This window comes from Ochotona princeps, chromosome 10 (genome assembly GCF_030435755.1).
Source record: "Ochotona princeps isolate mOchPri1 chromosome 10, mOchPri1.hap1, whole genome shotgun sequence".
NCBI lineage: Eukaryota > Metazoa > Chordata > Mammalia > Lagomorpha > Ochotonidae > Ochotona > Ochotona princeps.
The window spans coordinates 35,812,535-35,839,264 of NC_080841.1; the positions used below are offsets into that span (position 1 = coordinate 35,812,535).

Here is a 26,730-nt window from a genome sequence, read left to right on the forward strand (position 1 = left end):
GACATGCCTGAGAAAAATTCAGAATGATCTCCCCAAAAACTCAATGAGATCAAACACAGCTTACAGATGTGAGGAAAAGCAGATGACATGAATGATAAATTCAATAGCCAAAAACAAGAAGCAAGAATAAATTCTGAAGCTAAATATGCACTCAGGAAAACTATAAATGTGTTTATATATATTTGAGACCTTAAACAACAGGACAGACCAAGCAGAACAAAGGATTTCTGATCTGAAGGACAACATGGCCAGAGAAAATAATTAAAAAGAATAATTAAAAAGAATAATTAAAAAGAATGAAGAAAGCCTGTGGATACCGTTAAGCAAGCACAAATTCATTTTACAGTGGTGTCTAAAGGAGAAGAGTAAGAGAAAAGTACTGAGAATCTACTGAGTAAGTTGAAAATTTCCCAAGTTCTGAAAGAGCCATGTACATCAAGATACAATAAGCTCATACCCTCAGGGCATACATCTGGAACCCTGGGATGGTTGGGAGGGTGGGTGTGGCTTCTCCCTCTGTTTCTCCCCTTCCCCCAGATACAGGAAGGGAAAATGAATGTGGAAACAGTGGTCATACCCACTTTCCTATAGCGCTTGACCCTTTGCGCCCTAATCAACTATGTAAAGATCATCAAAAAAGTTATATATATATATATATATATGTATATATATATATATACATAGAGAGAGAGAGAGAGAGAGAGATACAATAAGCTCAAAAGGAACCCAACCAGACTCAATTTAACAAGGTCTTCTCCAAACCATATTATAGTCTAACTGTCAAAAGGACAGACTCTCAAAGAAATAATAAAAAAAAATCAGGTTATATGTAAAAGAAAATTTAGACTAGTGGCAAACATCTTGGCAGAAACTCTATAGCCCAAAAGATGATTGCCTGATGCATTGAAGGTCTTGAAAGAAAATGAATTCCCAACCAACAACAGCCTTTAGAAGGGACAGAGACATAAAATTCTCCTGAAACAAAAACTGAAAGAATTCATCACTGCGGGACCAGCCTTAAATAGAAATCATGAAATGAATACTACATTAAAAGAAAGCATTGTGAAGACACAGAGCAATATCGAATCCATAACTCAGCAGACACAATCAGTAGAAATTAATAAAATGAAACACATTAGTTCTTACCTAAATTAACCTTAAATGTAAATGAATTAAATTCCACTTAAAAGATAAAGGTTGGTTGAGTGGATTAAAAAAACAAACTGCCTACAAGAAGTAACTTCAGGGCCCAGCGTGATAGATTAGTGGCTGAACTCCTTGACTTGCATTTGCTGGGAATCCATATGGGCCCCAGTTTGCATCCAGACTGTTTTGCTTCCCATCTAGCCCCCTGCTTGTGGCCTGGGAAAGCAGTCAAGGATGGCCCAAAGCCTGACCCTACACATGCGTGGGAGACCCAGGGGAGACTCCTGGCTTTGGATCAGCTCAGCTTTGGCCGTTGCGGCCACTTGGGGAGTGAACCAGAGGACGCATTACCCTTCTCTCTATATCTCCTTTACTGTAAATCAGCCTTTCCAATAAAATGAATAAATCTTTAAAAAAAAAGTAACTGTACAGTAAAAAGATACACATACTGAAAATGAAAAGGCTGGACATATGAAAAAATGAGCCAGAATGGCTATACACATGTTACCTAATACAGGTTTGAAATCAAAAAGTATAAAAAGATAAAGGACATTATACACCAAGACAAAACAACTGAGGCTGTTGCTGTGGCCAAGCACATAAAGCCGCTGTCTGCAGCAATAGCATACTGTATGGGCACCAGTCCAAATCCTAATTGCTTCACTTCCAATCCTGCTCCCTGCAAATCTGAGAAAGTATTGATGGCCCAGGTGTCTGGACCTTGCACTCACATGGGAGACTAAGAAGCAGCACCTGGTTCCTGGTTTTGGACTGGCTGTCTGTGTAGCTGCTGCTATCTGAGAAGTGAACCAGTGAACAGAACACCTCTTTGTTCCTCCATGTCTCTCGGTAACTATGCCCTCCATGTAAACAAATTTTACAGTAAAAATTAATAAATACAGATGCACATAACAGAAATAACCAACATATACATAGCAAATACTATCAGACCTAAAAAAAGGGGTAGATTTCGGTCCTGGCACGGTAGCCTATGGCTAAAGTCCTTGCCTTGCAAGCACCAGGATGCCATATGGGCACAGGTTCTAATCCCAGCAGCCCTGTTTCTTATTCAGCTCCCTACTTGTGGCCTGGGAAATCAGTCAAGGATGACCCAAAGCCTTGGGAACCTGCACCCACGTGGCAGACCTAGAAGAAGCTCCTGACTCCGGGCTTCAGATCGGCTCAACTCTGGCTGCTGTGGCCACTTGGAAAGTGAAGTAGCAGATGAAAGATCTTTCTCTGAATCTCCTCTCTATAAATCTCCCTTTCCAATAAAAAAAGTTATAGATTTCAGTATAATATTAGTGACAGACTTCAACACCCCAGAGATTATGCAAACAGAAAATCAGCAAAGATACATCATACTACTGAGCAAATAAATCTGACAGACAGGTACAGAGTATTGCATTCAGAGTTGGACAGATCTTCCATCCATTGGTTCACTTCCCACTCGGCCACCTGGCCAAGGTTGGACCAGGCTGAAGCCAGGAGCTGGGAGCTTCATCTAAATCTCCCATGGAAAACCTAAAATAAACAAATAAAGAAAGAATATGGCACACAACAGTTAACAAAATTCATATTCTTCCAATTAGCACATTTTCTAGGATATACCGTATTTTAAGCCATAAATCAAGTCTCAGTAAAAACAAAATTATTGCAAAATCAGATATACGGAAAGGAAAATCCAAGTGTCAGTAAAATTTTTAAAGACTTATGCCATATATCTTCTCAAAGAAATATGAATACATGGAAATTAAACATGTTACAATGGATCCTTGAAGAAAGGAAAATCAGTTTTCTTGAAACAAATGAAAATGAAAACAAATGTACCAATCCTGCAAATTTAGCAATAGCAGTATAAGAAAGAAGTCTATGGCAGTAATTGCTTGTACTTTAAAAAAATGATTCAATGATGCAACTAAAATATTTACAAAAACAACTAATCTCAAAGTCAGAATTAAAGAAACAGTAAGAATCATAAAACTCAAAATTAAAGATGAACTAGGAGATAATATAACCAATACTCATAGGATCATAGGAAGGTATGAAGAACTACTTACTATGTTAACAAACTGGAAAATCTTGGGAAAAAAACTGATCAATTTCTAGATACATACAGCCCAACACAATTAAATCAAGAAGATATAAAATCTCTAAACAGATGCATAACAAAAGATTGAAGCAATAATTAATTCTTCCATTATAGAAATGAGGGCCTTACTAAAATATTTTACATTTAAACAGGAACTGGTTAGCTCCAATACTTTTTAAGCGATTCAAATATATGGAAAAGGATGGAATTCAAATACTTTGTTGTTTTTCTTTTATTATTTACTTGGAAGGCAAATTTTACCAAGAATGAGAATGGTGTTGCAATTGCTGATTCACTCCCCAAATGACCACAAGCACCAGAGGTGAACCCAAGTGTGTCCACTGGGTCTCCCACATGAGTGCAGGACTCTAAGGATTTGAACTATCCTCTACTGTTTTCCCAGGTCACAAGTAGGAAGCTGATGCAAAACTGGTGCCTTTATGGGATGCTGGCACCTCAGGCAGAGGACCATCCAACACAAAATTGTATCAGATGCCAACTAATTTTTAAAAAAATGCCAGTATCACTCTGATAAAAACTAAATGCATCAGGGAATCTACAGACTAACAACCTTGAACATATGCCAACATTGTCAACACAATATTACCAAAATGAATCTAATAACACATTGAAAAAGTTCATACACCACAATCAAATGGGATCTATCCCAGATACAAAGATGGTTCAATATTTGAATTCAATGTCATATACCACATCCACAAAATGAAGCAAAAAACCATATACTAGCCTCAATAGATATTTAGAAAGCACTTAATAGGAGTCAGCATCCTTTCATAATAAAACTATCCAATTAGATATGAATGGACACACTTTACAATTATAAAAGCTATACAAATTAAACCAACAGTTATTATTCTGAATGGGAAAAAAAACCTGAAGGCATTTCTCCTCAGACGTGTAAGCAAAACAATATGACGCCTTTCACCTTTTTCCCTCTTAAGAAAGTTATTTTTTGTATTTATAAAGGGCAGAAATACACAGAGAGGGACAGAGATTCTCCATCTGATTCACTCCCCAAATGGCTACAATGCTACGGCACCCATTCGGGGAGTGAACCACCGGATGGAAGATCTTTTGCTCTGTCTTTTCTTTTCTCTGTAAAATCAGCCTTTCCAATAAAATAAATAAATCTTTAAAAAAAGGGCAGACTTCAACAGACATTTCTCCAAAGAAAACATGGCCAACAAAAAAACGCTCAACATCACAAATTATTATTTGTGCAATTAAAAACTATAATGAAACATTACTTTGCACTTATCAGACAGGCTATTACCAAAACAAAAGTCAGAGCTGGGTCAGAGCAAAATTGGGTTAGAGCAATTAGAAAAGCAAATGCCTGCACACTACTAATAGGATTTTTTTTTTAATTTTTTTTTTTTAAAGATTTTATTATTATTGGAAAGCTGGATATACAGAGAGGAGGAGAGACAGAGAGGAAGATCTTCCATCCAATGTTTCACTCCCCAAGTGAGCCGCAACGGGCCGGTGCGCACCGATCCGAAGCCGGGAACCAGGATCCTCTTCTGGGTCTCCCACGTGGGTGCAGGGTCCTGAAGCATTGGGCCGTCCTCAACTGCTTTCCCAGGCCACAAGCAGGGAGTTGGATGGGAAGTAGAGCTGCCAGGATTAGAACCGGCGCCCATATGGGATCCCGGGGCGTTCAAGGCGAGGACTTTAGCCGCTAGGTCACGCCGCCGGGCCCTACTAATAGGATTTTATGGAAAATGGAAAGAAGGATTCTCAAAATAACACAACTACCCAGCCATATTACTACTGAAATGTAAACAAGGGAAATGAAATCAACTTATCAAAGAGATATGTGAATTCCAAGTTCATTAAATGTTATTTACACAATGCCCAGCATAAAGAATCAGTTCAAGTATCTACAAATTAACAGCTAAAGAAAATGTGGTACAGTTACACAATGAAATACTACTCAATCTTTAAAAAAAAAAAAAAAAACAAAGCAAATTGTCTTTTTGATGAAACAGGTGAATCCAGAGGACAGAATACACAAAAAAGAAAAATACTGCATGGCCTTAGTTAAATGTGGAATCTTAAAAAACTGAACTCATAAAAACACAGTATAACAGTAGCTACCAAAGGCTGGGGATGAAGAAGAAATGAGGAGATACCACGTAAAGACTACAAAGCTTTATTAAGAGGAATAACGTTTTGAGATTTATTGTACAGGATAGCTAGCAATACTTTATACTCCAAAATTGCTAATACAGTCCATTTCAAATGTTTTACAACAAAAAGTGATCTATTCATTTGTTCTGATCATTCTACACTGCATATGCATGTCAAACATTACACTGTATGCTGTAAATACAATTGTGATTTATTAACTGAAACAAATAATAACTCACCTTCTATATTCTGGATCCTATCAACTTTAAGTGCCTTTGTTCCATCAAAGCAAAATGCCTTGATAGAATTAAGTCCCAACAAAAAAGCATTCTGTCTTATTTTTTCTACTTTGTTGGATATTTTATCCAGTGCTATTACTTCTCCCTAAAAATGGAAGGGAAGGAGGAAGACAGACATTACAACAATAAAGTATAAATATAAAGTAGTCAAGAAAATTAATGTGGAAAAATCAGTGAAAAATTATGGTTTGCCTCTTTCCTCCAAACCCTATTTTTAAAGCTGAATACATTAACCAACTGTATATCAAATTTATATCAAATACTCCAATCTTTCAAGAAAACCATTTTTGCCAGAATATCAACCTTCTCTTTATTGGCTACTTTAGTTAACAAAACTCAAACCCAAGAGTAGCAAATGTAACCTTCTAAGGAAACTTTAAAACATTCATAAAAGTTAACATTTCACATCATTAACTTGATGTGCTTTGCAAACATCTGGAAGAACATAAGCTAACGCTACAAGAAAATTGTTTCGACCACAAGAATTTAGAAAAAAATGAATAAATATTTTTTTTAAAGTGTATCAACTAAAGTAAAAGAGCTTTCCTAAACCTTGTGGAGGATTATTTTATGTCAGGAAGTGTTCTTCCAGACAGGTAATAACTTCCTTATTTGTAAGTTAACAGCAGAAAGGTAACTGCTGAATTTCCTTCATTCCTAATAATTCCTATTATTGTATAACTCTAAGCTGATTCAGAAAACAAACCACTCGGGCCCGGCGGCGTGGTCTAGCGGCTAAAGTCCTCGCCTTGAAAGCCCCGGGATCCCATATGGGCGCCGGTTCTAATCCCGGCAGCTCCACTTCCCATCCAGCTCCCTGCTTGTGGCCTGGGAAAGCAGTTGAGGACGGCCCAATGCTTTGGGACACTGCACCCGCGTGGGAGACCCGGAAGAGGTTCCTGGTCCCGGCATCGGATCGGCGCGCATCGGCCCGTTGCGGCTCACTTGGGGAGTGAATCATCGGATGGAAGATCTTCCTCTCTGTCTCTCCTCCTGTGTGTATATCTGGCTATAATAAAATGAATAAATCTTTAAAAAAAAAAAAAAAAAAAGAAAACAAACCACTCTACTGACTTATCCTTTTTATGTCTTTTTTACACTCTTAATCTATCTCACTTTCCATGGCATGTCACAATGACTCCACAGCCTCTCTTTCTTACACACGCACATGACAAAACACTATCATGGTTAAACCAGTTACTCACCAACTTCAAATCTATTAATTCACCACATTTACTCAAACATTTCTGATTTAATGAAACTTAGGAGTCTTACAATGTATCTGTGGCCATTCTCACTTCCATTTTTCCAGATTTACACTCTATTCCTTCTCAAAACTTTTATGCACTATGCCCATGCTCATCTCATGACCTTGCTTCCTATTTTACCAGGAAAACAAATGTCAGAAGACAGTTTCAAGTTGTTCAGCAGGTCGACTAACCAACCAATAATTGCACTCACGACCTTCTCTTTGATTTTTATGGATAAACTGTCTCATGACACATCTACAGCCAGTTTTACATTAGATTCCAGCTTTCTATTAATACGGACTTTGGGAGACGGTGGTGCTAATTCAAACAATTTGCTCCTTACCAACCACATGTGATACCTGGACTGAGTTCCTGGTTAACTATCTACTTCTCAAATAAATAAAGGTATTTTCAAAATTGAAAAAATTAATTTTCTTTTATTTTGTAAGGAATGAATTATTGTTACAAAAGTGTTAACAAATTAGGGGCCCACGAACATCTGGAGTAACACCACAGAAAATAAGTCAACTGAATTTGACATCTGTGGTGGATGACAAACAGTTTTCACTTTGGCTAAATGTGAAATAACTCAATTATTGATATCGGTATGTTTCACCAGGTACTAACATATTTAACATGTTGAGAGTACTTTGCAATGAAGGCAGTCTCACCTGATCATGCATTAGTGCTGCAATGTGTGTTGTTTTGCCTCCAGGTGCTGCACACAAGTCTAGAATCTTCTCTCCAGGTTTAGGATCCAGCACGTGAGCTACTACAGCAGATGGTAAGTTCTATAAAGAAAAAACTGCAAACAATTAACAATGATTGATCCGAAATGCTGATTATTTTGATCGAGAAAGAAATCTCATCTTGCTATTCACTCCCCAAATGCCCATAATAAATGGGACTGGGACAGATGGAAGCTGCAAGTCAGGAATTTAGTCCATGTCTTCCACAGGGGTGGCAGGGCCAAGTACTGCCTCTCAGGGTGCACACTGGCAGGAAGCTAGACTCTGGAGCAGGTACTCTGAAACAGGATATGAGCTCTCAATGGTGTATTTAACTGCTAAGTAAAATGCCCACCTCTCTAAATCACTTTTAATTTCAGAATCAAATAACGTGAAGAAATCTTTGGACAGGATCCATACATTATCCTTAAGTATGCCAAGGTTCCAGTTTTTGTGTAATGTCAGGAAATAATTTCCAACAAATCCAACAATCTGAAAGCACAATCACACATACACACACAACACCTATACATGAACATGCAGAATTTACTTCTCAGTTCCATATTTCTTCCCTGACAGCAGCATTTTCTGAGTATGAGCAAAAAAATTTTATTACCTTTTCTTAATTCTAAAGGCTTTCAATATTTTAACATTAATAGCTCTCAGTATTTTGGGAGCCAAGAGGTCTAAGCTATAAATATGATTAAGATTTTACAGGGTCTGACATGATGGCTCAGTGGCTAAAACCTCGCCTTGCATAAGCTGGGACCCCATATGGCGCCAGTTTGTGCCCCAGCTGCTCCACTTCCCATTCTCTTTGTGGCCTGGAAGAGCAGTCAAGGACTGCCCAAAGTCTTGCGACCCTGCACCCGCATGGAAGATTTGGAGGTAACTCCTGGCTTTCAGCTTCAGATCAGCTTAGCTCTGGCTGCTGCAGCCACTTGGGGAGTGAACCAGCAAACAGAAGATCTTTCTCTGTCTCTCTCTGCAAACCTACTTTTCAAAGAAAAAAAAAGATATCTTTAAAATTTTTTTAAAGAATCTTCCACATTTCAGTAGGAAAAAAATTCTGGCTATTTCTGGTTAACACCTGAAGATGTATTAAAAATTATGAAACTCAAATAAGCCTGACCTGAAGAAGTTATGCTAAATCATTAATTCACACAGGACAATTGACAGCCTTGTATAACATAAGTGTATCACAAAATAATTAATTTTTATTATTTGACAGGAGAAAAATAGAAGCTAGTAAACATGAAGTTTTTCATTTTTAAAGCTTTAAGGGTTCACTTGATTTTCACCAAATCGGTATACATTAGTTATTAATACATTAAGAACTAGCAGGCAGGAGCCTGTGCAACAGCCTAGTGGCTAAAGTCTGTATTAGTGCCGGTTTACATTCCGGCTGCTCCACTTCCTATCTAGCTCCCTGCGTGTGGCTCAGGAAAGCATTCAAGGACTCCCCTGAAGCCTTGGCACTGACCCTGCATCCACGTGGAGACCTAGAAGAAACTCCTGTCTCCCGGTCAGCTCAGCTCCAGCCATTGCAGCCACCTGGAGAAAGAACCAGCAGATGGAAGATCTTTCTCTCTGTGTATCTGCATTTCTAATCAAATAAATATATCTTTAGGGCCCGGCAGCATGGCCTAGCGGCTAAAGTCCTCGCCTTGAATGCGCTGGGATCTCATATGGGTGCCGGTTCTAATCCCGGCAGCTCCACTTCCCATCCAGCTCCCTGCTTGTGGCCTGGGAAAGCAGTTGAGGATGGCCCAAAGCCTTGGGACCCTGCACCCGTGTGGGAGACCCAGAAGAGGATCCTGGTTCCCAGCATCGGATCGGCACAGTACCGGCCGTCTGGAGAGTGAATCACCAGATGGAAGATCTTCCACTCTGTCTCTCCTCCTCTCTGTATATCTGACTTTGTAATAACAATAAATAAATCTTTTTAAAAATTTAATAAATATATATATATATCTTTAAAAAAAAGAGCTAGTAGGTAATTTCTCTCAAATGCAAAATCACTTCAGAAAAAGCAAAACAGTGAGAAAGGAGTATTTAATAACCAAAGTTTTCCTTCTGTAAATAAAGAATTAAAATAAACACAAATCATTAGAAACCCAGAGCAATCCTTCAATTGTGAACATTAAAAACCTAAAACTGATAATTTACCTCAAAAGTTCGATCTATCCCAAAAATTCTTCAAAATGTAACCTCCATATTGAAAACAGGTGTGTGGTTGCTAACTACCTGACGATTTTTTATCTCAAGACAGCTGGCTGATTCATTCCTAATAACAACATTAGTGATCTGGTCAGATAACAACTTCTGAACACACACAATATATTCAGAAACACTGCAGGTCATGAAATAAATTGAGTATATGAAATAACATGCGAATAGGCTTCATTAAATATTCAAATGGTAATAATATTTTCTAAAACACAATCTACTCTTTCTGTAGATATTTTTCAATTCTGGCTACACAACAGAATCAGTTGGTGAATTTAGGATGAAAGATCTGGTTCTCATCTAAAAGAGTTCCATCACAATTTTCCACAATGGGACAACAGCCTTAAATCTCCCCATGAAGGGTGCACACAGGATGCAGGGTTCCAGATGCAGCTTGAGATGTTGGGATCTCTTATCAACATGCCTGGTTCAAGTCCCAGTTCTGCTTTAGACACTCAGAAGTTTACCTTGGGTAGTAACAGATAGGTCAAACATTCGGGGCCCTGCTGCTCACAAAAGAGACGATGTTGAATATCTAGTTCCAGGCTTCAGACAGACCCAGCACAGGCCCAGACACTGTGGTCCTTCGGGTGTGAGCTAGCACAAGTTAAGATCTCTTTAGCAAACTAATTCTCTGCCTGCAGTGCTGGCATCCCATATAGCCACTGCTTCAAGTCCCAGCTGCAAACTAACACCCTGCTAATGGCCAGGGAAAGCAGTGGAGCACCTACATGGGAAACTCAGAAGAAGATCCCAGCTCCAGCTTTGGACTGGTCCTGCTCTGTTTATTGCAGCCATTTGGAGAGTGAACCAACAAACTGAAGATCAAACTTTCCATTTCAAGTAATACTAAAAAATCTTTAAGATAAAAATCTCTTTCAAACACAAATTTTAAAATCTCCCCAAGTGATTATAAAATGCATTTAGCTATGTACTATTGCTATGGCATAGTGTTTGTAAACTTTTGCTACCTCAAACAACCTTTCTCTGTAAGATTTATTTATTTACTTGAAAGGCAGGCTACAGAGAAAGACAGTGAGTGACCGAGCGAGTCTGGAGAGGGGGAGAAGTGGAGAGGGAAGGACACAGAGGAAGGAGACACAGAGAGAGGACGGACAAGGGAGGGAGGAATGGAGGGACAGAGATAGATCATCCACCAACTGGTTCACTCTCCAAATGGCCTCAAAGCCAGGGCTGGGCCAATTCAAAACCAGGAACCAGGAGCCTCATCCCACATGGATGGAGGGAGTCAAACATTGGGGCCATCTGCTGCTTTCCCCGGAGTATTAGCAGGGAGCTAGGCTGGAAATCGAGCAACTGCGACAGGAACTGGAGAGATATGAAAGATGCTGGCCTCAAAGGCAGAGGTTGTGCCTGTTAGGCTACAATGCCAGCCTCTGGGGAAAAGCTCCTGACTCAACCTCACCCCAAACTATTTCAAGTGGAAGGATCCAGGAAGCAATGTGTATTTAAAGCCCTTCAGATTCTCTTCTCTCATCTGTCTCTTGAAATCAACTGTTCAGCATCAACATGGTAGCAAAGCAGATGAAGCCACAGCTTGTATGCTAGCATCTCTTATGGATGCTGGCTCATATCTCATCAACTCTATTTGTTTGTATGTATGCTTTTAATTTTTAATTTTTTTAATTTGAAATGCAGGTTTACACACAGAAGGAGAGACAGAGAGAAATACAGATCTTCCGTCTGCTGGTCCACTTCCCAAACGGCTGCAATGGCCAAAACTGAAAGACCATATCCAAAGCCAGCAGTTAAGAGCATGCATGGACCAAAGCACCTGAAACATTCTCTGCTGCTCTCCCAGGCCCTAAGCAGGGAGCTTGATCAGAAGGGAGCAGCCAGGACACAAACCAGCACTCACGGGATGTCAGCCCTGCAGATCAAGGATTAGCTTGCTACGCCTCAGTGTCAGCCACACAGCTCCACTTCTAAATCAGCTCCCTGTAAATGGCTTAACAGCAAGTGGCTGTTGTGACTATGTGGGGAGTGAACCAGTAAATAGAAGTATGTTCTCTCTCTTTCAAAATAAATAAATGAATCTTAAACACATACACACACACACACACTATTCACCAAAAACCAGGTAACTCAAGAATTCACTTTTGTGTACCAAATTTTCTTCTAGTTCTCCTAGACAATAACTTGTAAAGTAGCTCTAAGTATTTAATTGCTACACCTTTATCTGACAATTGTTTGTGAAGGACAGCTTCACAATTTTAATAAGGTAGATTGCGCTTAAGGAATTTAAATCTCCTTTTCGACTCTGAAATACCAAATGATATTGTACAGTCCTTAAGAGTTTAAACGATTGTGAAAAACAATCCTATTTACAAAAGTCTACTTTTAAGTAATTTCATCTGCTAAAACTAAAAATTCGCTCTCATTGGACCCTTACCATGTCATGACAGAAAACGCCAACGAGTGGTACACATTTGGGAAGATAATGGTTTTCCAGGGAAAGGCAAGGCAAAAGGCATTCAAAAGAAGCAAAAACAGACATTTCCCAAAGAGTTTTCCAACAGAAAGTACACAATCACACCACTTCTATAAACTACTACAGGAATCAAGGAATCAAGGAATGGAGAAAGGCTACTAGCTGCTGGACTCTTGTGCCCACTAGGTATGATTTCTTCAATGTGACTTTTTTTTTTTAATTGTAAAGTCAGATATGCAGAGAGGAGAGACAGAGAGGAAGATCTTCCGTCCGATGATTCACTCCCCAAGTGATCTCATCGGTCGCAGCTGTGTTCATCCAAAGCCAGGAGCCCCAAGCTTCTTCCTGGTCCCCCATGCAGGCGCATGGTCCCAAGGCTTTGGGCCATCCTCAACTGCTTTCCCAGGCCACAGGCAGGGAGCTGGATGGGAAGTGGAGCCACCGGGATTAGAACCGGCACCCATATGGGATCCTGGCATGTTCAAGGCGAGGAAGATCTGATGTCTAAGCTGACCAATACAAAAGACATTAAGTATCTTTTTAGGTTTAAGAAATCACAATAAAATTTTTGAGTATTACTTTCAGCTTCTTAAACTCCAGGGAAGTAAAGCATGAGTATTGAAAACAAAGAGCAGGGCCCAGCACGGTTGCATAGTGGCTGAAGTCCTGCCATATGGGTGCCAGTCCTAATCCCGGCAGCCCCGCGTCCCATCCAGCTCCCTGCTAGCAGCCTGGGAAATCATTAGAGGACGGAACAAAGCCTTGGGAACCTGCCCCCACATGCGAGACCTAGACGAGGTTCCTGGCTTTGGATCGGCACAGCTCCAGCCATTGCAGTCACTTGGGGAATGAATCATCAGATGGAAGATTTTCCTCTCTGTCTCTCCTCCTTTCTGTATATCTGGCTTTGCAATAAAAAATAAAAGAGCAAAACAAAATTTCCAATGTTATTGAATTGTTATGAATTATTAGCTATTATCATTTCAATAATTTAAAACTTCTTTGAATTATTTTTAAAGATGTATTTATTTGAAAGGCAGAGTTAGAGAGGAGTTGATTTCACTTCTCAAATGGCTGCAATGGCAGGAGCTAGGCTGGTCTGAAGCCTGGACATTCTTCAGGGTCTCCCACACGGGTCCAGTGGCCCCAGGACTTGAGCTATCTTCTGTTGCTTTCCCAGGCATGCCGGTAAGGAACTGAATCAGAAGTGGAGCAACAGGGACTAGAACGAGCACTCACACAGGATGCTGTGGTTGCAGGAAGCAGCTCTACTTGCTATGTCACAGGGCCAGCCCCCGCAAAGTATTGTGACACAGGCTGTCACATGTAAATATTGTCAGCAACTGTATTTTAATGCATAGCTGTACTTTAACGTCTTTCCAGGGGTCAAGGTTATGGCATAGCAGATAAAGTCATCACCTGCAAATCCCAGCAACTCATATAGTGCAGACTTGTATCCCAGCTGCTCAATTTCCAATTCGGCTCCCTACTAATGGCCTAGGAAAGCAATTGAAGATGCTCCAAGTGTTCAGGTCCCTGTATGGCAAACCCACACAAAACTTCTGACTCCTGGCTTTGACCAGCCCAGCACTGCCCATTGTGACTATCTAGGGAGTAAAATTCCTTCCTCAGGTAGCAAAGCTTTACTTTAGTGGTCAAGCTACATGCCCGTTGCCATTAGGTGACAAATACAGTTGCATGTGTGTTTAGGTATTATGAATCACAAAATGATTACCAATTTTATAGCTGATAAAGTCATCATCAAGCTGCTTCTGAGGTTAGAGACAGCTGGACGGTGGGTTGGGGATGTAGCAAAAGGTATCATAAAGAGAAAAAAGAAATTTTGTGCTGAACTACGGTTTATACTTGTTTCCTAAGTCAATGTTAATTATGGGATGAACAGATTACTCATCCCTTAGTGTCAAATCTGAAAGAAAAATAATACTGCATGACAGTTGTTATTAATATAAAGAAGTCCAGATATCACCAGCAATGATTCTGGGTTACATCGAATAACCACAATGTTCAAAAATGATTTATCCAGTGGGTACCTGAAAAAGTTCACGGAAAAATGGAAATAAGCTTCTATCTATGCAAAGGATTTTTAAATCTACCCATAGTTTTTTCACAACACAGAGTTTGACTAGCTTTTGGACAATCTTTCAAAACTTTTTGCACACACACACACACACAAAAAAATCAATCTTTAATTCCATCTTCCGTGAATTTTTTTCAAGTGCTCTTATAGAACAAGCAAAAACTAAACAGCAACAAGATTCACAAGCAATTATATACTAGGTTATACAGCCCAATGTATTACATCATCATTAAATGTAAAATTAGATTTCAGATATAACTGTTTTACGTTTACTCACACCAGAAATAACTCGAGGATTCAATACTGAGAACTAATGGCACCTTAACTTGGGTCTGCAAACACTACCAATTACTGTTAATGTGACTTTAGCCAAAAACCTTAACAAATATGGTCCTCCAGGTGTTTATCAGATATTGAGAACAAAATAATAATCATACCATGTAATCAGCACACTGTAACATAAAAAATATGTTAAAGTATATGAAAGACCTAAATAAATAGGACAAGGGAAGATAAACTGTCAAATCACTTTCATTGATAACATCTTAACAAAGATTTTATAGAACACAAACCATTTGAATCTTACTCAAGGTTATTAGCAGAACACTATTAATGTAAAACACACACATTATTTAAAGATTAGCAGACTATTCCTGAATGGAAAGCCTTACTATTGGTAAGTTATTAAATTACCATGAGCAAAGGAAAATTTTTAAAAACTTAAAATCAATTAACAAAGTTTATATCTTTTCCTTATTGCTTAAATAAAAAGTAGACCATAATATAAATGTAAATACAAAGTGTTGGTGAAAGGAAAAAACCTCAATTTCAATGATTCATTGTAGTATGTTTCAAAATCACTGAATATTTTACTTTTAGAAATACTTACCTGTAAAAATAAGTAACTGGACAGCACATTGTCAAACGAAGGGCTGAGATACAATGGTTCTGTCATTCTTATCCCTATTCCCCTGAAAAGCAGGAAATCTAACGTTAGTATAAATTACACAGCCCATACAAACACATTTCCAGGAATGTACACAAGTACAGCCTTAAATAGGAGATTCTCTGCTTTTTTTTAAACCGCATTTATTCAACACCACAACACTGAGAATTATTTCCGAATTTCCATCTATAGGGAGCAGGAGGCCAACAGAACTAAGAGACAAGGTAATAGAGATCTATCACTTAGGTACAAAGGAATTAATTTATTGACAGACTTGAATAAACTGAAAGGTAAAGACCCAATTTTATTTCCTGAACATTCTCATCTTCCAGCTATCACGCTGATGAGTGGTTATTAGCTTTTCTATACAATAAACATTTTGTGAATGATGCACCTTGTTAGGCATTCTATTTGACACCTGTTTCTAATGAATGAAAATGAAGTGTTTTCTTGTGTTTTAGATTTCAATATTTTTAACTTCACTTGAAAAAGAAATGGAGCACAAACAGATTTTCCATCCACTGCTTCACTCCCTTCATGACTACAGCAGCTGGGGCCAGGCCAGGCTGAAGACAGGAGCCCAGATCTCAAACCAAGTCTCCCAATGTGGATGGCAAAATCAAGGCAGCCTCCCAGGATGTCCAACAGCTGGAAATTGCAATGGAAGCAACAGAGGTATGACATCAACCAGGCACTCTGATATGGGAAGTTGGCATCCCAAGCAGCATCTTAATCAGAATACCAAACACCCATCCCTCCTCTCATCTCTTTAGACTAAGTCCCTGTCTGTTTTGATCAAGATAAGTTTTTCTACCTTTGTCACATTTCATGAGTGACAGTGTTAACTTGTGAGCAGAAAGGTTAGAATCCAGAAAGACAGGACTAAGACTCACAAACACCATCCAAGGTTCTCAGAATACTAACACTGTCATTCAAAAAAATTAAAAAGCACAATGCATATGAAAAGTCTCAAAGTGCATGGAAAACGTGTTTCATAAGAACTATGCATGGATTTCAACATTTTTTTGCACCAATACAATATTTTTATTACGTTTTCCATCAACTTACTGAAATGTCACCATAACAGACTACATGAAGCCTAAGAAAGGGAGGGAGAAAGAGCGAGAGAGAAACAATGACAGGGTCCTCAAACTGAAAGACAACTTCACAGCTGGTGAACCAGCTCCGGAGTAGGTCCTGGCAGAGGAAACATCTCAGAGGTGGTTTGTATCTCTCTTAATACTAGCAGGGTAAGTTTACATCGGCCTTTCAAGTAAAGTAACTTCTTTAGATATGACAGGCTTTCAACAAGTTCATAAGAAAATGTGTCATAAAAAAGCTGTGCATGAATTTCACATACAACATGTAATGACCTACTTCAGTTCAGGCAGCCCATTGAAAATATCTTTGCGACTTAGTTCTGAAACCCCATTTCCAAGAAATAATTTTGTTCCGTCAAATTCTTTGGCTCCTTTTTTACATTTTCCTTTAATGTCAGAGTATACCGAAACAACATCTCCAGCTTTCATAACTAGACAAAGAAGAAACTCATGTTATTTCAATCTACGCTTTAAAGAAAACCAAAGAAATTCTTTAAGCTATACTGGAGGTCTTGGGCACATGAAAAATATGAAGTACTTCCAAAAGGCACACTAACTCAATGTAATCCCTAATGGAAAATTTAACATTTGATTTCTACATATTCTCTAACAATGCATCTAACAATATTTTTTAAGGGGAAAATAGTCTTTAAATATCATACCTCAACTGAAAATATTTAGCTAAGCACAGAAAGTTCTCTTTTACACAATTTCCACCAACTTAATACCTCTTTAAAACATTTCATACAACGGGGCCATCATAGTAGTACAGCAGGCCAATTCTCTGCTTGTGATGCTGGCGTCTCATATGCACACTGGTTCGAGCTCTGACTACTCAATTTCCTGATCCAGCTTGCTGTTTATGGCTTGGCAAAGCACCAGAGGATGGCCCAAAACCCACATGGGAGACTCAGAGGAAGCTCTTGGCTCCATACAGATCACCTAATACCATATCAAGATAAGGACTGTTACTCAAACCTACTTTCAAACCTATAAATTTCAAAAGAAAAGCAACACATCTGACAACCACAGAATGACCTGGGCTCTTTAACCTGCACATTTACTGTTTTAACCTAAAACAAAACTCACACAAGTATCAGAACAGTATTTTTCCAGTAGAATTACAGCAAAAACATTGAGATAATGCAACTACATATATTTTTATGCTATTTTCAATTTTCAGTGAACCACAAAAACGTCTTGGCTTCAGACAGGCTCAATTCCAGCTGTGGCAGCTAGCCATTTGGGAGTGGACCAGCAGAGAGAGGATCGTTCTTCTCTTTCAAGTTAAATAAAAATTGTTAAAAATCAACAAATAAAGCCTGCGTGGTAGGTCTGTGAGCCCTGGTGCAGCAGGGGCGAGGGGGAAGAGGGGATGAGAGTTAGAGGGTGGGGAGTTGGAGGGTGTGATGGAGGGAGCCAGGGTTAGGCAGCACCTGCGTTGGGCAGCCCAGGGTGCCAATGGCACCGGGGAAGCTCACTGGCTGCCCAGTAGCACACTTGCAGGGACTTGGGAGTGTGGACTTGCAGGGGTCTGAGATGGCAAAGATGGGGGCATGTGGGGGCCTGGGGTCTCACATCCAAGATTGGTGGTCTGACCATGGACTTCACATGTCAGAACTTAGCCTCCTCAGTGGAAAAGATGGGGCAGTGGACAGCTGGCCCAGCTGCACATGGAGACAATGGCAGTCCATTGGGTCCTGAGGAGGACATCAGTTACCATAGCAGAGGAAAGAGAATAAATAAATTGGACAACTATGCCAACCAAACAATGTAAGCAAACATCTGCTCAAATGCAGACTCTAAGGTGGACTGTCAGTCAAGACATCATCAAAAATGAAAATTAAAAAAATTCATACAAATCTTAAAATTTGCTCAATACAAGGATTCTTTAAAAACATACACTAAAATCCCTCAAATATTTTTTTTCTCTTTAAAGATTTATTTGGGTTGTATTTAGAAGGCAGATTTACAGACAGTGAATCTCCCAACCACTTGTTCACTCCAAAAGGCCCCAAGAGCAGACCAGAGCACTTGGGTCATCTTCCAATGATTTCCCAGGCACATTTATAGTAAGCTACAGCAGAAGTGGAATAGCCAAACAGGCTGGGCTACATCTCTGCCCCCCCCGCTGAGCCTTGTGTGACCTGTGTCTAGGTGTGGAACAGGTTTGGTGGGGCTGTAAGACCCAACAGTGAAAACTGGAATGAGTGGGGGCTGTCAAGAAATGCCACTGTTCCTAGAGGCACTAAGTAGGGCTAGCCTATGGACCCACCAGTGCGTTTGAGATCTGGCATTGGGAGAGGTTTTGATGGAGAAGCTTGGGATATATCTCTGTCAGCACACAATCCCTGCAAGTTAGCCTAAGAACCACAATAGAGAGAGCCCAGACCAGGTCAGGTAATGGTACCCACCAGCATACATTTGGCTCAGCTCGGGGACAAACCAGGCTGGGCAAGTTCGCAGCACCTGCTAGTGAATCCAAGCACCAGAATGGAGTGTGGGTCAGGCCAGGTCGGGGCGCAACACAAGCCAATTCACATGAGGGCCAGCTGGGCTGGCTAAGCTGTAGCCCCCAGCAGCGTGAGCTGGAACTGGGGGTGGGCCGGGCCCAGCCAGGCTACAACACCCACTGGCAATTGCCAAGGTGAGGCAGGCCATGCCAGACTGGGCCACAGGGCCCAACCTGCACACGTGAGACCCAGGGGAAAGAGGACGAACCCGGTAGGAGTGCTGTATGTGGCTCCCCAGCTGGACCACCAACCCCACTGGAGAGTGTGAGAGCTGGGAGTGGAGGCAAACCAGGCCAGGCAGGGCTACAACACCTGTTGGCCTCACGTGAACTGAATCAGGGAAAAGCCAGGCTGAGTAGACTACTAATACTGGTGCATGCATAAGTCAGAGTGGGTGTGGATTGGTTGGGCTTTGCCACAACATCAGTTGGCAGAGGATGGCATGGGAGCAAATTCTGTCATGTTAAACTGCAGAACCACCTGGAGAGTACAAGATCTGACAGTGGGAGTAGGATCATTAGGGAAACAGTGGGCACCTCCCTCTTGGGTTGCCACTCCAACTGGTGAGCATGAGAACCAGGACTGGGGCAGGCACGGCTAGACAGAGTGGCACATGACAGCATGTATATGGACTGGATAGTGCGCTGGTTGGGTTGAACTAGGCTTCAGTGCCTATTCACATGTATGAGACCTGAATGGGATGTGGGACAGACTGGACAAGTCTGCTGTACATACTGGCAAACATGGGAACCAGGGCAAGGGGCAGGCCTGGTGGGGGTTATTGAGGGTTACTTCCACTAGGCTGCAGCTCCCACTGGTTTGTGTTGGGCCAAGTGTGCAGTGGACAGGATCGGGCTGGGCTGCAACACCCATTGGTTTCTGTAGAAGACAGGGCTGAAGAAAGAATTGACCCAGCAATTGCAACCACAGTGTTTACATAAGCTGACAGGGGCAACGGACTGTGCTGGGTTCTGTACTGGCATGCACACACACGAATCAGGTTTGGGATCACCTCAGTTTCCTTGAAGATTCTTCTGCCAACTGAATCACTGGACTCAGAATTCTACCCATGGTAAGATTTGAAGGTTCCATGGTCTGACCATGGAGTGCATGTGTCAAGAGCTGGGCCTCCTCAGTGGCTTAGATGGAGCAGTGGACAACATTTCCAGTTGCACATGGAGAATATGATAGTACACTGGAGATTGCAGAGGACACCTGGTACCATAACAGACAGAGCAAATTCATCAACTACCTGGCCAAGCATCTGTAGTAAGCATCTGGGCAAACAGACTTTAAGTGGACTATGTCAATCAGTGGATTCTGGAGCGATTTTATTGTGCTTGGAGTGGCAAGATCGGCAGTAATTCAAAACTGTAGAACTATCAAATCCTCTTCAGCAGGACCCTTGGAGCATGCCCCACATCAGGGAACCTGGGATGGCAGCGGGTGGTTGTCCTTCATCCCAGGGTATGGAGGCGCCTGGGAGGCTGGGAGTGGCTTCTCTCTAGTCTCCTGCCTTCCCCCAGATACAGGAAGGGAAAAAGAGAACGTGGAGACTATGGTCTTACCTACCTTCCCGTAGCCCTTGACCCTAATCAGCTATGTAAAGATCATCAAAAACAAAAATAATTATCTTAAAAGAAGTGGAGCAGCCAGGCCTTGAACCAGAGTCCACATGGGATACTGTTACTGAAGGCAGACTTAACCTAGGATGTCACAACACCAGCCCCAAGAAATCTTTCTAAATTTTGCAATTCTTTCTAAATTTCATAATTCTCATTATTGCTTTTCTATTATAACAAAATGAAGGCAGAGATTTTGGTGATAAGCACATGCATTCATGTTTATGCATATTTATGTATGGATACACTTAGAACACCTTTAAACTACACTCTTGGAAAATATCAAATTCCATTCGAGGCTCTGGTGTTTCCTTCACAAATGACATGACAGCTGCTCGTAGTTTCACAGCAGTGGAATGAAGAACACCAAACTGAAATTGTTGCAACATTTTTTTAAAAATGATGTCCACCTAGCTGATTAGTGGGGAAGGGTCAAGGATTGAGGAAAAGTTAGGACCACTGTTTACAAATTTCCTTTTTCTTCTTCCTGTATCTGGGAGAAGAGACATAAGAGGAAAAGCTATACCCATCCTCGCAACTGCCTCAGTACCAGGAATGGGAACTGCCACCCAATATCATCCCATGGTCCTACATGTGGAGCATGTTCCGAAAGTTCAGCTCCAGCAGTTTTAATAGTTCTGAAATGCTGTTGATCTCTCTGCTCCAAGGACGAAGAAATCCTTCCAAGGTCCACTGACTGACACAGTCCACCTGGAGTCTCCATTTGCCCAGATATTTGTTCAACACTTCGCTGAGATAGTTGTCCAATTTGTTCTGCCCTGCATACTCTGCTATGGTACCAGATGTTCTCTGCAGGCCCCAATGGATTGCCGTATCTTCCATGTGCATCTGGGGATGCCATCCACTACTCTAAGCTACAGAGGAGGCCTAGTTTTGCAAGTACGGTGGCCTTGTCAATGCAACTCCTTCAGAGGTCATTCCTCACCTGCCACATACTCCCTCAGTGGTCCTCCCTCCCACATATCTTCCTACCTCCTGCCCCTGCCACAGTGCTTGAGCCCAGGAGCACATGAGCTCTCCAGCTTAGACCTCTAGAGCCCAGTCCTCCAGCAGGAAGGGGTGCTGGCCCAGAGCTCTGCAAAACTACTAGGACCCCAAGCCCTTGGCATATGTACCAACCTGGGACCTGACTCCTGCGCATATGGAAATCCAGACACATTCAAAGTTCCCCAATCCCAGTCCACCAGCACACCCAGCCAGTGTGCTGGTCTAGGGCTCTCCCTCCCGTCCCCCATTCCGTCGGGGACCAAGCACATGAAAAAAATCCCCAAGCTCACTGTGCATGCTCGGACATGAGCCCCCAGGTCACCATACACTCCTGCCTGTGAAATTCCCCAGGACCCCTGCAAGCCCGCACTGCCAGGATGCCACCAGCATGCCGCCAGGGAGCCAAGGCTGCAATCAGCCCCCAATGGGGCTCACAGGCCAACCAATCCAACATTTTAAATTCTCTGTTTTCATCAGTAAGGAAACCGTAAGTAAACATCAGCAAATACATCATTTTGTGGAAGAAAAACATTTGACACAGAGGCCTAATTTGTTAGGCCTTACTTGGATAAAAATCATCTCTGGCTAAATAAAGTGGGAAATGTAGAAAATATCCGATAAACACAAAGTGAAATGTATCTGAAAGATAATTCAATAAATTTTCCATTTGACAATACACACACACTTTAGAGAACTTTTTTATTTTTAAGAAAACTTGCACTTACATTTTGAAGCTGACACAATTCCTGGAACATAGATGTGTGCTCCTCTTAACACTGCACTGCCACACTGTGCTCCAACGACGACTTCACACTGATGCTTTTTTATATTCTTCCTAGAAATATTAAGAACATATTCATTTATTTATTCATCTATGAAACAGGAAAAGAAAGAAGAAAGGCTGGAAAGAGGATGGAGAGACAGAGAGAGCTCCCAATCTGCTAATTCACTTCCCAAATATCCACAATGTTCAAGCAAAAGCAATGAGCTGGAAACTCAATTCTGATCTCCTACATGGGTGGCAGGTATCCAATCAGGTAAAATATTATCTGCTGCCTTCTAGCGTACGCTTTAGCAAAAACAGGAATCAAGCTGATTACCGAATTTAGGTACTGCAAAATGAGATATGGACATGTTAACCATTATGCCACATACCCAACACTCAGAATTCTAAGAGAAATCTGACAGAACATTATTATCTCCAAATTCTACCAACTTCCTCGGTGTTTTGATTTTAATTCAAAATAATCTCTTAAGTCCACATTCTCCAAAAAAAAAAAAAAAAAAGAGGAGGAAAAAAGACAGGGACACAGATAGGATAAGTAGCTAAAAAGAAGAAAGACACTTGAAAAGATAGTACCAGAAGGAGTCCATCCTGGGGCCAGCAATGTGGTATCATGGCTAAAGCCAACATCTGTGATGTCAACATCCCATATGGGTGCTGGTTTGTGCCCTAACTGCTCCACATCCCAATCAGTACCTTTCCTAGTAGTCTAGGAAAAAAGTACCAGAAGATGTCTCAAGCTCTTGGGCCTATGCCAGAAGCGCCAGGCTCTGGCCTGTCAACTGCGAACATCTGGGATTGAAGCAGAGGACAGAAGATGTAAGACCTCTCTTTCTATAACTACCTTCAAGATAAATCAACGAACATGGGAACAGCACCACGGTATAGTCAAGCCTCTACCTCCAGTGTTGGCACCCCATACTGATACCAGTTCAAATCCAGCTGCTCCACTTTCAATCAAGCTCTTTGCTAAAGTGCCTGGGAAAGAAGTCCAAAATGGACCAAGTGCTTGGGCTCTTGCACCCACATAGGAGACCTAGAGGAAACTCCTGGTTTTTGCCTTCACCTCACTTTTTTTTTTCCCAGTATAAAAAGTCACAGTCATATCTGGTGAAATAAACCAAGGTAGTCATCTGGTGAAACAAACCAATGGATGGATAAGGGGTCAGCACAGTAGCCTTCTGGCTAAAGTCTTTGCCTTGCACACCTGGGATCCCATATGGGTGCTGGTTCATATCCTGCCTGCTCCATTTCCCATTCAGCTCCTTGCTTGTGGCCTGGGAAGGCAGTTGAGGATGGCCCAAAGCCTTGGGACTCTGCATCCATGTGGGAGACACGGAAGCAACTGCCGGCTCCTGGCTTTGGATCAGGTTAGCATCGGCCATTGTGGCCACTTGGGGAGTATACCAGCAAATGGAAGATCTTTCTGTGTCTCCTCCTTTCTATAAATCAAACTTCACAATAAAAATAACTAAAGTTTTAAAATTTTTTTGAATAAATAAATAATGCAATGGATGGAAGATAGCTCTTACTCCGCCTTTCAAAAACATATAAAAATACTTATAAAAAAATGACTATGACTAGACGCTGAATTTAGTAAGTCAATTACAGCATCCTGGAAAGAGTGTTTAGGGAATCTCATGAAGCCAGCACTAAGTGTATAAAAAAGTAATGCAATTGGTACTAAGTTACAATGCCGGGACTTCAGATTTTTGGCTTTCACAATGGTGGGGAAATGAAATTCATTCCAAAAAAATCTGAATTTCCACCTTTTTCTGCCTGAGCAATATTTGATACATGCTCTCTTGTGATGCGGGGCAGTGGCACCACGCCACCGCAATCGGCCCTGTGATTCTGACAGTAAACATCCAATATACCAAGGTGCTATGTTAACCAAGCTAGGATATCTGCTCAGTTACATGCACTGAAGGCTTTCATGACTTACACCTTCATCACAAAGGGTGTATCAGGATGTAACCTGATTGTAAATCAAGCAACATCTCTATGTCATATGCAACTATTAAGGTTTGTAACAGCTTGGCTGAAAGGGAATTTTAATTCAGAATTTTAAAAAAGTAGTAGTATTAAAGTTGGTAAAAGCTATAAAACATGCTAAAAGCTTAATTTTCACTGGAGTGTTTCTAAATGGAGTGAATCAACAACACTGAAGAAAGACAGCAATCCAAACTACAATATTACAAACTGGAGGGAAAATACCATACACATAATTAGATGGAGAGAAAACCATTTAAAAAATGACAACACATAATAATCAATCTCTCTTCAGTTGAACATAAGAAAAAAATCCTTAAATGTGCACATGAGAAAAATCAAGTGACCTACAGAGGAACCCCAAACTCTACAGCTGACCCCTCAGAGGAAACACTAAAAGCCAGGAGAGAATGGAGTGACATATTCCACACTCAGCTCAGGCCATTAAAGCCACTTGGAGATTAAATCATTAGATGGAAGATATTCCTTTCTGTGTATCTGACTTTGCAATAAAAATAAGATGAGAAGTGTTGCAGGAAAAGACAGAATTGAAGATCGGGTCTTAGTAGTACCCTGTTCACAGCAGTTAAGTCTGAAGAGGAACTGGACTATTGGAAATGTCACAATCTTTTTTCTTTAACAAACCTAAACCAACTGCCTAAGAACAGCTCAGGCACAAGAAAGCCATCAGCAGCTAACTTATATCTTCTAACCTCAGTTAACAAAGCAGGGCTAAACCACTTATCAGTGAAGGTGGGTATGCGAAGGCATCACAAAAACCCCGGATTCCAGGCTGGAGCTTGCCACCATGAGAGATCAGGTCAAAGTTTTCCCAAAGAAACGCCCCTGAATAGTCAAACAGGCATGTTCTTGACTCCACTCCGATTCACTATAGATCTAACTACAATCTGCAGCGTAACTGTTCCACTTAATAAATGACAACCATGGGCCCGGCAGTAGTGTGGCTTAGCGGCTAAAGTCCTCGCTTTGAACGACCTGGGATCCAATATGGATGCCAGTTCTAATCCCGGCGCCTCCACTTCCCATCCAGCTCCCTGCTTGTGGCTTGGGTGGGCAGTTGAGGACGGCCCAATGCTTTGGGACCCTGCACCCGCGTGGGAGACCCGGAAGAGGTTCCTGGTTTCCCGGCTTCGGATCGACGCAGCACTGTTGTGCTCACTTAGGGAGTGAATCATCAGATGGAAGATTTTCCTCTGTCTCTACTACTCTCTGTATATCTGACTTTGTGATAAAAATAAATCTTTAAAAAAAAAATTACAAAATGTGTTGTGATCTTTGGCAGCCAAATCAGGGTTGAAAGCCACACCTCCCCGACCTCAATGGGCCTTTCTGCTCACCTGTGATGCTCCACTATCAACACCTGGAAGCAGAGAGAGGGCGGTATTGCACTACTGTGCAACTGCTCCCCTCACAAGCCCCTGAAAAGGCAACTATACGGAGGGGCTCACTCTCTTAGTACATGCTTCAATCATTCCTCGACTCAAAGCCCAGTACCTGTCTGCTGCTGACTTCCCGCAGACTCCGAGGACAGGTAGCCCCTGAACATGGCCCCCCCCCGTATGTTTGACCCTCTGTTCACAGCCTGGGTGAGTCAGTGAAGACATTAATACTAAGACGCTTTGTATTTCCAATGTGTGTACTTGTAAGAGTTCCAGGAGAGGTGAGGCCTAGCAGTCAGAATGTGGACAGAGAAGCCAGGAAAAGGTGAATGTCTGCAGCTTTGTAAGTGTGTCCAGGTGGTTTGCTGCATGTCTCTCTCTTAGGATAACTTACATTGCTGGGGAAGCTGGACACAGGTCTTCAGTTTAACAGATGGACTTCAGGGTAATGACCATTTGTTCTCCTCAGGGTTCTGATTCAGACTGGACTGCCATACGGACTTATCATTTACTAACGTATAGTGGGCCCTGTCATCACCAAGCTTGGTTAATAAAGACTAATGCATCCTAGATTATCTGGCATGTTACATGTACATGCAACAGATGTGCAGCTATAAAAAAGTAGAAAAACATTTCTCTACATTTTCAAAAAGCCTAAAAAGAATAAATCCTTAAAAGGGATACAAAAAATTAACACACACACAACTGGTACCAGCACCCCACAGTAAAGCACCAGTCTGAGTCCAAGGGCTTCTGTCCCTGACACCCATCCTGTATGGAATTCCCGGGCTTTGGCCAGGTCCCAAGCTGGATACTATAACCACTTGGGGCATGAACAAGAAAATTGAGCGTATCTCTGGTACTTTCCCTTTCAAGTAAACATTTTTTTAAAGATTTGTTTTATTTTTATTACAAAG

General features: G+C 41.2%; 1 protein-coding gene across 1 annotated transcript in view; it reads right to left on the reverse strand.

Annotated features, from left to right (window-relative positions):
* NSUN6 (NOP2/Sun RNA methyltransferase 6) overlaps nucleotides 1-26,730 on the reverse strand; it is a 55,119-nt gene that overhangs the window by 16,776 nt on the left and 11,613 nt on the right. Inside the window, exons 4-8 of the mRNA XM_004578561.3 lie at nucleotides 22,363-22,472; nucleotides 16,772-16,925; nucleotides 15,338-15,419; nucleotides 7,613-7,732; nucleotides 5,632-5,776 (exon numbers count right to left, since the gene is read on the reverse strand). Of these exons, the coding sequence (XP_004578618.2) occupies nucleotides 5,632-5,776; nucleotides 7,613-7,732; nucleotides 15,338-15,419; nucleotides 16,772-16,925; nucleotides 22,363-22,472 (611 nt within the window). The remainder of the gene's footprint in view (nucleotides 1-5,631; nucleotides 5,777-7,612; nucleotides 7,733-15,337; nucleotides 15,420-16,771; nucleotides 16,926-22,362; nucleotides 22,473-26,730) is intronic.